Source organism: Sphaeroforma arctica, assembly GCF_001186125.1.
Source record: "Sphaeroforma arctica JP610 unplaced genomic scaffold supercont1.80, whole genome shotgun sequence".
Taxonomy (NCBI): domain Eukaryota; class Ichthyosporea; order Ichthyophonida; genus Sphaeroforma; species Sphaeroforma arctica.
In genome coordinates, this window is record NW_014040478.1 from 89180 (window position 1) to 100424 (window position 11245).

An 11245-nucleotide genomic window follows, 5' to 3' on the forward strand; every position below is an offset into this window, starting at 1 on the left:
TATATGTTTGTGTGTGTGTACATAACTTGTTTCAACAACTTGTATGCGCATTAATAAACCAATAACCTTCATGCGTGTTGGCTGTCGATGTGCTGATTTAGAACGGCCAAGAACTCCTGTTTGTCGTCGACTTCTAAGAACTCTATTTCGCCTAATATTTCCGCAGTAGTAGAGTGCAATTTCAGCGCTTGTCAAAACAATTTCATATTTTTTCCGCCACCTTTGCAGTAAACTAGGTAATAATAATAAACTAAACCACCCTTGCACCTAATTTCAAAACTGGAGTCGCAAGTTCAAATTTTGTCTTGGGTAATTGTGATGGGAGCCAAGCAAGTGTACTAGGACTAATTTACTACACCTTCACGCGCACTCAAGACACGATTGATGAAATCGAGTGGGCTCTGACTGAATATAGTCGCCTTTCAAGATTAAAAGAGCATCGAAATATATATATTTATTATACGAGTATTGTAGAGGTGATTAGCAAACATGTTAACCTTGAGTTGACTGATGAATACCAAAACTTTATGGCACTAAAATTGACTGGTATCTTTCGAAATATTTAAAGTGGGTAAGCGATAAGTCAAATAAAGACGTGTGCATATCCATATGATATCAAGAACACAATCATGAGCGTTTAATAAATAACGCATACTATTTCAACTATTAAGCAATGGGTTTACCATATTAGACCTACTCAAAGCCTAGTGGACAACAAATAGACTTACTATGATTTTTCAAGTTCTCTCGAAATGATGACTTAAGACGCTATTAACGTATTTCGAAATTTGTCAACTCCTGTAGTCTCTTGAGACTTACGTCGTATGAGTTTTGCGGTGATCTCATTCGGGACACAGATTGCTATAACGCCAACCACTGTGTACACCAGTGGTACTCCATGTTTCGAGGCAAGGTGCGGTCCATCACCATGGATGACTGTGAGTCCAAGATCTGGCTAAGGAGGTCATATACAACAAGTACAACCCGTCAATGACAATGTCATTATCATTGAAAATTTTGAGAAGGGAGAGCATCCGGTGTGCATGTCATATTCTTTTTTCTGCCGAGGCGGTTAAGTTGGGTGGCGATAAAGCATCAGCGGCGCACATATTGCAATACACTGTGTATTGGTATCCGTCCTCCCAGGATCGGGAAATATTTATACATCAAACGGCAAAATACATACATACAGTGGGCACGTTTGTCGTGGTCGCAAAACCCGCGTTAACTGTAGCTAGGATGGAAACCGCTGGTGTGTACCGGGACATTTAAAAAATACCGACATCGTAATTAACAGGCGCACGTTCCTGCAGTTCAAGACTCGGCCTGATACAGCTCAACGACCATAGAAATAGTTTGATTTGCGTACGTCTGACACTTTCTTATGCAGCTAATGTGTAGAACCCGTAGTATGGTTGGTTGACCCACGTCGTCTTGCTCGTATCACATAACTGCAACTCATCAGCCTTTCCGACCGTTTCCGGTATATTTGCCGGTGTGTCGTTGCTCACGCTGTATTTAAAATGCTGTCTGCATTGCCGCCCCCAACCCGACTTTCACCTGATATTTACCCGTGTTCCCCTTTTTATTTCTATGTTATATAAATGTTCTATTTTATCAGGTAACCCACGGACTTATCCGTTCTCCCTTAAATTTCACACTTCTCTCTCTAGACCTAGAGTAGAGAGATAGAGGATCATGACTTTACTTTTTAGCATAGCCTTCTTGTCAATTTATGTCGCTTTTAATGTTTTATCAGACTTTACGATTCGACAAAGTGACTACGGATCGCAATGTGTGTATCCGACAATGTACCACACACTGGGTGGTTAATGTGTAACTATCCAGGATTATTTTGCAGATATTCGTTGCTATCTAGTTACTCAAGAAGACGTCAGGCGATACATGAATCCCCCCGAGATTGGCGGTTTCCAACCAGATGTCGTGTGGGGAGATTTCAACTTCAAAGTCCGGAAGTATGGCCACGCATCTACAAATCACGGATTCCGATCCAGGCCAGCCAACACATACCGATTCATCCGTGGTCTGGTGCGGCATTGGCTTACCCCCATCCTCGCTTCTCGACCGGATTATGACGGATAACTTGGTCCTTCTCGGTATTTCGTACTCTGCACTAACCCATTCCGCGGCACTACACGGCGCAGACCCGATCCGTACCACAGAGCGACTATGAGAGCCATACCATATGTTCATACATTGTATCATACATACTTGCCATTTTTGAAATAAATAATATTATCCCTATCTAGGGTTATTTTGTAAAATGCTAGTTGCATTGATGTGAGTGAGTATTGGTTCTATATACATTAAGAAGACGTAGTGTCGTGTGCAAGTACGAGCGAGGTCTGATCTATCGACTCATGTCAAATAGTGATATCTGCTGCTGATACATGCTTTTGTGAGGTGAATAGATGAACATAGCGCGTGGCGGGGTGGGACGAGAGGAGAACAGATTAGACGAAGTATCGTATGTTCTTCCCAATTGTACCCTTGTGGTAGCAAAGGTCAAAAGGGTTATGTGACTGGAATGACAGAAACTGAGTCATTCCAGGAAACATGATGACTCTAACATAAGTAGCAATTGTAAAAATTGCGGCATTTATTGTTGTACTTTGAGCCACGATAGGTTCTCATTAAAGAAGCGGTCGTGAAGAGTTAGGATTAATGCCCTGACGTAGAATTTCACGGTCCCCTGCCTGATACCCAAAATGGCATTGATAATGCGGTGCGACGTGTTAATTGCCAAGACGCTAGCCACAAAACCTATGCAGAAAGAGTGTGACTCCAGTGGTGTGACCAACTGTTGTGGAATACCCGCGGCTACAAACTGATACTTCAACTCTGCCCAGAATTGAGTACGTTATGTGTTGTAGGTTTCGACATCGTCAATCTCATCTGTATCCGCTGTTGACAGAATGTTGCAACGAAAATATGGCTGTCCGAAGAAACATAGTACCTGGTGGAAGTGTGCCTTTAGAAAAACAAATACCTTTGGAATTGGCCTTGCGTGTGTAGCAAAAGTGTTTGTGCTGCGGTTGTGACATTTGCAATCCACGAAGGTGGTAAACATCGTAGTGTCGGTTAAATTGGGATGAAATTATTCATGAAAGAAGTTTTGGGGCCGACAAAGAAGAAAACGACTATGAGAGCGCGCCAGTGTACGGATACATCTGAATACTCAAAGACAGCCGACACCCAACCGGCGTAAACGAGTGCTGGTTCATCCGTAGATGTTGCATGACCGTCAAGGATAAAAGTGGATTTATAAGTAGTCTTTAATTCTCCCCAAACGGCGGTTGTCATCTCATTCGGCTATGCCGATTATGATCGAAGCACGTTGCTCCATTTCAGGACAGCAGCACTAACCGTGTGAGTCTGTGAAGGTTTCATATTCTGCTCGCGCATCAAGTAAATTAAATACCGAATAGCAGAGTCTCGTGATGTGGGTGGAGTATCACGGTAGAGGCCAATCAATGGTGCGATTCTTCGGAAACGATTATTTACCTCTGTAGTTTTTTGTCGAGCAGTCCCATTTGTAATACCACCGACTGTGAACCAATCATGATATGTCGAGATATTGCAGCTGCCTGACTTTGTGGATCAATTAGCGCGGCGATGTATTGCCAAGGTGGCTGTTGGACGCCCAGTCGGCGTGATGTGCTTACTGGGTAGTGTACATCGCTGTCCCGGTCGAAGTAGAAGTAGACGGACTGCCATGTTTCGTAGGTCCGGCCACCATGGTGCTTTTATCCATAAGGGAGCAATTAAAATTGCTTGGGCCGATTGTACCCGGAGTTGTTGCAGTATCTGAGCTACCATCGGCTCGGGTGGTGTTACGAGATGTATTTCTTTGTTCCATCGTTGGTGATAAGCATGTACTATTGTCATCGCGCCGTGGTGTGCAAGCTGATTGTAGTAGTCGTTTGGAAATAAATCTTTGGGTTGCACCTTCACGGTCAGTGCCCACTCCCAGTAAAGACGATGTGCAACTTCGGCGTTCAGTGTTCAGCTACACTGTAGCAGCTTTCCGGAATGTGATACCTGTCCGCCGCTGAGTCCAGAGCTCCGTGAAGATATAAAACAATTGTCGTTAGCCACTTGGCTTGCAGGCGATGAGTTATTGATTAGACAGTATCTGCGCAACTGTCGGCATCGCAATGCTGCTAGTGCTGTTGTTGAGCCGGCTAGTACCTGTAGTGGTTGCTGATGTTGCAAGTCAGCAAATGATCGCTCGTAGTTCCAAGACTGTAATTGGCCACTCCGCCTCCGAGGGAGACCGCCGCCAAGCTTGTGTCCAAGTCTGATTGTAAACTGTAAGTGTACCCCCGCCTCCTACTTTTGAGGCGTCTGTCATCAAGGATCGATTGCGTGGGATCGTTTAGAAAGTATCTGTCGTGGCTGGTGTTTTGTGAGCGCATAAACTTACTTCTCTAGCTTATTAAGGGCTGAGCTTGACAGACGTACTTTTGCATGCCATGGGCTGTGTTACTGTGCTTGTGTTGTGATTTTGGCCGGACGACGTAGGTCTACTAAGTAGAGGCGCGCTGTTGATACGACGAAGGTTGCGCACTGCACCAGCCCCAGATATCGATATGTGAATTTTCGATAAAGCCTGTGTTATAAAATTCTGGCCCTGATTGAAGCTACGAAAGGCGGGTACCTTCCCTACCGCCTTGAATTGCACCCTCCTGACAGCGCACCCAAAAAAAGGCGATGCAGATATCACCTCCCCCGCCGACTTCTGCCCTATCACGCTAACGCAAATAATCAGACGCATATTTGAGAAGTGTTTCCTCAAGCTGATTACTAGCCACCCCGGCTCTACTACCCACGCAACCCAAGCTGACTTCAAATCACGATACTCCTGCCATACCCAAGCACTCGCCGCCATGGAATCTGAAACACAGTCGGAAGAGGAGTGGAGCGACGCCTGTTTTGAGATTACCAAGGCATACGTCAAGGTTGCTCTCCCGCGCCTGTGGGTACTCTTGCGCCACGCTTGAATGCCCAAAACTGTATCAACTGCCTTACCGCGACATGCTCTCGCATCTATTTCATAGAACAAATGGCATCCTACAAGGCTCAATCGTTGGCCCGCAGCTCTTTATTATCTACATGGATTTTTTTTGGCTGTCACACTAGCACAATTCCGGCCCAAGCTCCCCCGCTTCTATTTATTTGTCGACGTCACACGGATCCAAGCCCCCCAACCGGTTCCGCTCCAGTTCTTTTTAGACGACATTGATGCCTGGGGACGCAAATCTGGCCTCAAACAAGGTGTCATCAAACCCCGAGTACGATCTACCAACTTGCGACACGTGGCGCCAACCCTCCATATAAAAGGTGAACTTATCACGCTTGCGTCACCTACCCCTGAAGATGGCTCCCACACATGTCAAGCCTAAACTCTCCAAATACCTGAGTTTCCCACTCTCCCACGGAATACCAGAGATAAATCTCGCCAGACATATGGAATCCCTGGTTACAGCATTGTCTCTGGGTATCGCCTCCTTCCGCGCTTATGGTTTCCATGGCTTCAGCTGGCGATATCCCCGCAATAGGCTGATGTTGTTCAAAACATTCATCTTATCCACGGCTACATATGGCCTGAACATTATTGCCTGGGCTCCACCTATATGGAAGGATGCGCTGGACCCCTTGCTTGAGCGCTATAACTCAGCACTCATTCGAGCAGCAGCCATCATCACGGGCACCAAATACCCTAGGTTCCCAAACATCAAACCAACTTACTCCATTTTTGTGGCCTGCTCCCCACGCGAGCATTGGCGGACTACCTCGGAAGTTGCCTGGGACTGCAACTCGACTCAATGGCCAGCGCAAACCCACTCACCCCTCTAACGCAACCCGCCTGGGCCCACGACAAACCCACACTGCGCTTCCCGTATAGTATCTATGCGTAGCCTTGTTCCCAAGCTAAGCGTATTCCGAGGAGGAGTACCATGGAATAAATGAAATTGCGATGTGTTATGATCAGTGGCTCCGGGCTCAACAACATTAGGTCGTCGGCATAGAGAATTACTTTGATACTCTTTTTTCCTACTAGTTGACTGAATACATCCATCAGTCAGTTGAAGTAGTATGGGCCAAATGTTGCCCTCTTGGGCAGGGTTAGATACTCGTATAGTTGACTGTTTGGCTGCGAATTTGCCACAATTTGGGATCGCGGACTTTGAGGGCAAAGAAACAATCCCGGAAATTCGTAATCATCATGTGATCGGTTGGTCTGGCTGTAGTGGCGAGTAATCCTGATCCCTTCATTTTGAACTTGGGGGTCGACGAGGAAGTATTGATTAGTGATGGAATGACTATTATGCGAGCTCGGTCCTCTGACTTTGTCGACAGTGCGAAATTGTCGTGTCGTTAACAGCGCGATCTCCGGTGATTTGACGCATGTATCCCGCCGCCTCTAGTCTGGCGGATTCCTTTATTGTGACCGCAACTTCGACCTCGTAAATGTCGATTAAATGTCACTGCTTGCTCGGTTTGGGAGGCCCACTTGGTCCCCACACGATTGGAATTTTATAGTGGATCCATTGTGTAATCTTGCGAGGGGCGCTTGTGCCCCATCAGGCGGAAAGCTTTGCCCTGACGGACTCAAATATAGGAGGTAGCGGCTACTGTTCAACAGGTGGGCCTAGACAGACTTCTGACATTTAATGTGTTTGGTAATTCTATTGTGTAGGTTGGAATCCTCGTGAGGACGACGTCATTGCTCGGGGATTCATTATAGTCATCTATCACAGATGCTGTGCTGTCAATCACAGAAATAAACGTTCCATTTCTCAAACGGATTCGTATTGGGTTTGAATGAATTAGAATTGTCTTTGTTCTGTACTGTCGTTGCATCCTCCACCTCTATCTCCACTACTTTTTCCACGGCTACGATCTCCGTTAGTAGTATTAGATTAACGAGACACTGGCTTATCTGAACTATAGTCACGTTTGTTGTCAAATTTACAATTGCTATTAGAAGTACCCCTGATAAGGGCAAACTCTTGCTTCTTTTGCAGTACGGCCTTAAATGCCTTTCGAGGTGACCTATTCGCTGATTATACCATGAGCTGAGCGGTACGACGAGAGTTGGTACCGCTGTGCTTTCCTTGACACGGATTCACTTGCTTTCACAAATGTGTACAATATCTGCGCATAGCCTCCTAAAAAGAACATATGCGATTAGCTCAAAAACGATTCCCTGAAGCGCTGACAGCTGCTCCTCGGGTGTAGTACAAGCTACCGGAAGTCGACGTTCTGATAGAAGAGTGAAGAAAACAGCTCAATTGGTTTGCCAGTAGAAACTGGCGTTTCGGGCGCTACTTTATTCTGAAACCACTGTGCGAAAGCGTGGTTGTTACTAACTGGGTGGGAGCTTCGATGATGTAATAAGCCGGGCCTCCACATTAGACTCTATGTTATAAACGTACTTTAAGCAGTACGTAAATTATAAACGTACTCTTAATAGTACGTAAGTTTCCTAAAATGGGTTTTAATGGTCTTATTAATTAATACCTTTTCCATTTTACATTTCAGATATTTGGACGAGGCCATTAAAAGACCTCAGTAAAATACGAAACATAAAGAGTTGGTCTAGTTCTATTAATAGAACTTTATTTACTTTCCAACTTTATTTATATCTGAATACTTCGGTAGCGAGGTGGCTCAACCGAATATAGGTCTCTAGGGACTATTAACGTTATCTAGTTGATCCTCCGATCAACCTGATGAAGGTTAAGTCGGTATTTCTTGATAAGTGGCATGTTATTGGTTAAGACAATAACTAAGGACTTCAAGGGTATTTTTTCTTTTCTTCTAAAGATAGGATTTTACGAGTCTCTCGGATTCGCCCCAATGAAACATACCATAGTTTCTAATAGAGCGACAACGAAACACTATATAAAATCCCTTCGGCGGAAACAGTACTGAGAGGATTATATATAGGCAATGTCTCAGCCTCACAATCCCTCAGAGTATTGCTGTTTTCACGAGGCATACCTAACTTTACTAAGACCGCTTTTGCCAACTTCGGAAAAATATACGAAAATACTGTCTAAAAAATTATGGCTCAGTATTTTTGTGTATTTCTTTTGGAATATAGGACATAAAAATTTCCGGAACATTTTGAAATATAGCGTCGGATGTATTTCAAATTGTGGATGAATATTCGCCGAGTGTTTCAATTGGAACAGTTGGCAAAAGCGCGAACAAACAAGAAATTATCCGTGAGTCGTCCCAAAATAAACAAAAGGATTTTATTGGACCTCATTTCCAATCTGATCCCATTTTTCGTGGTGAAATTTTGGCGTTTTCGAATACACGTCAGTTTGTTTGACACTATTGTAGAATATTTGTTTGTTGGTTTCGTACATGTACGCACAGCAACACCATAGCGCTCCGGCTGTTTATACATATCATCTTTGATACAATGGATAACCAGATGGATTTAAAAGTTACAACATGATTATATTGACGGTACTATAGCAACATTTGGAAATATTATGCAACCACCGGGTTCGGTCGAGGATGAGGATGATGTTGTAAATGTTAATTGCGATTCATTAAGCATACCTTCATCTTATAAACGAGCACACAAATCGCCTATAACGAAGCGGAAGATAGTGTCTAAATTCAGATCTGGTAAGAAGATCAAAGTATCTAAACTCAACAGGGACTAAAAGCCTGACCGCACCCACTCAGATAGGTATGTATATGTCTGCGCAAGTTTTCTAGAAGTACATGTTATATTGATTAAATTATCTCTAGTGCAGTGCTCATATATGTAAAACTGTTTATATTTAGAACATCGAACTGCCATTGCACTACCATAAAGGACTATTATGATATCTAAAACACACTATAACACATGATAGGCACCTGCTACTGGTCGAACCCCCTTAGTAGATCCAGGGAAGATAACAGTTGAGGAGTGGACACAATATCGAACTCTGCTTCGCAAGGATAAGCCGTCATCCGCGATGATTGACGCAATGAGAAAACTCTTTAAGGCGAACTCTTCATATCTGACGCTAGGAGGTAGAAGATCTAGACGCTGGAGTTATTTGCATAGACAATTTTGAGCAGGAGTATCATGATTTTTCAAAAGTACCGATTGGGACAGTGATATCAAGTCCAATGTGCAATCTTCTTCTCTTACAGTATTTGGTATATTTGAGCCATCCTGTGCCCCAATTACGCAGCTAAAGAAGGGCCAGAAGCGAGTGTTATTTCTTATTTTGGATGGTACCGGGGTGCCTTTAGTAGGCATAACAATATACTTTTTGTAGAGCGCCAGATTAATGTAGTATATTGCATTTCTTATCCCATTGAACACCTTCTGTGTACTCCGTCGAAATATTCGAGCCAAATACGCCTGTGTCATTTTTTGACCTGCGAAGGTGAGCCACATATATAGCATCTCGTGAACTCCTACATTAGCCCGTCCATCAGGTTTATATACTTTTTTAATCTCCATAGTAAATTTCTCAAACACAACGAGAGGCATTCTCAAACACTGTTTATGTACGCGGTGGTTTGAACTATTCATTTCGCTTTCAATATCCTCTAATCCACGAAAGTAATTCTCATTGTATACGTTGTCGCGGCGTCCACCTGGACCATATATTTGATAGATTTTTTCTATACAGTCACCTATTGCGTACATAGTGTTTTCTGTGTTGTTGATCATTATATTCGCAACTATAAATAAGCGAGCCATATGCTGCTTACTTACGTACAACTGGCATTCTTCGCACTCTTCATCGTAGCCTGTTTCCCCGCACATACTACCCAACAAAGCGTACAAGATGAAGTTATAATAGAACTGGAGAATACGTATACATAATTTATATACAAATAGAAGTGTCAAAAACTCAAAATACGCATGTGTTTTGTTGTATGCTTTTTCGCGCTCAAAAGCCAAAGAGTATTCCGAAATTAGAACGCTCTTTCTTCATTCATTTCTTTGTCAAAATGAAAAAGAGGGGTAACCCTCTTTTTCATTTTCAAAGAAATATACAACGAAATGAAATACGGCTTCAATATTTTTACGCCGTAAAATGCAAAATTTGGAATTGGCAAAAGCAGCGGAATTGACAATTTATGAAATATTGAAGTTTGAAATACCGAAAAATGAAATTCAAAATTTCTGCAATATTTTGAAATTATGAAGAAATTATGGACTCGCGTAAAAAATTATGGATTTAGTTACCGGAGTAAGTTGTTTTGCTCTTTGTGTATTTATCATCAGAATTTTCAAAAGATGGCAAAACCGGCCTAATAGTAAATGTCGTATTTCGTTTATTTACTTTGATATTTTCACGATACTTAGAATTTACCTACGCGTTTATTTATTCTAAGGCGTTAATATCGCCTTGAGGGACCGAATCTTACAATAATTCATCAACGACGTCGGGTGGGAATAGTCAGGTACCAAATAGCCTGTGTTTGCGAAAGCTCGCAAAGCATTCGCCTGTGTCCGTAGGGCTGTGGTAGTCGGGTCATGTACTAATAGTTCCAGTTGATTTGCCTGGACGCCAAGTTGATTCTGCAGGGCAGTGATAATTTCTTGCTGTTGTTGCAAGGCTTGATGTATGTCCTGGTCCGCCATATTGCGATGTGATCTGCCGGAGGGGTAGTAAAGTCTACTCTCACATTTGACGTGAGGAGAACAGATGAGACGAAGTCCCCCCCCCCCTCCCTGCCTTTTTTTTATAAAACTACTTTTCTTTCAGCCTTCAATTACAGACCCACAAAAGTGTGCTCTATTTTTTGAAACAGAATTTCATTTAGGATCCTTCGGGGGCCTCTTTAGGGCCTACAAATGGGGAAAAATCCTTCTGGACTGATTTAGCGTTCCTGACAAATTTCAAGTTCAAAAAAAAGAAATAGGGACTCTAGTCTCTAGTCACTCTACAGCTACGCTTTCGGTGATAAAAAAAAGTCCTACATACATGCGGACTTGTATTTTTCTAGATGGTCATAAAAAAGTAAAGTATTCAGAGGTTAGGGTTTACGAGTAAATAATGCAGTTTGGTTGGATAAAGGTTGCGCGCGCTTTCTTCCTGTGTGATCGACGGATTAGATAGATTTTCAGCCGGCATGTGTAAAATAATTGAAATAATAAATAGGTTTTTATATATGAATGTGTATGCTCGATTACTGCCATACTGGTGAATAGGATGCGTATTATCATCTTGTTGGCCTAGAATTC

General features: G+C 43.1%; 1 protein-coding gene across 1 annotated transcript; it reads right to left on the bottom strand.

The window, feature by feature from the left end:
• Positions 1 to 9250: 9250 nt before the first annotated feature.
• SARC_01893 (hypothetical protein) lies at positions 9251 to 9614 on the bottom strand (the record flags this gene model as incomplete). The annotated part of the gene is made up of 1 exon (XM_014304374.1): positions 9251 to 9614. A coding segment is annotated over one exon (364 nt), but the record flags the coding sequence as incomplete, so codon positions are not given.
• Between the last annotated feature and the right edge of the window lie 1631 nt (positions 9615 to 11245).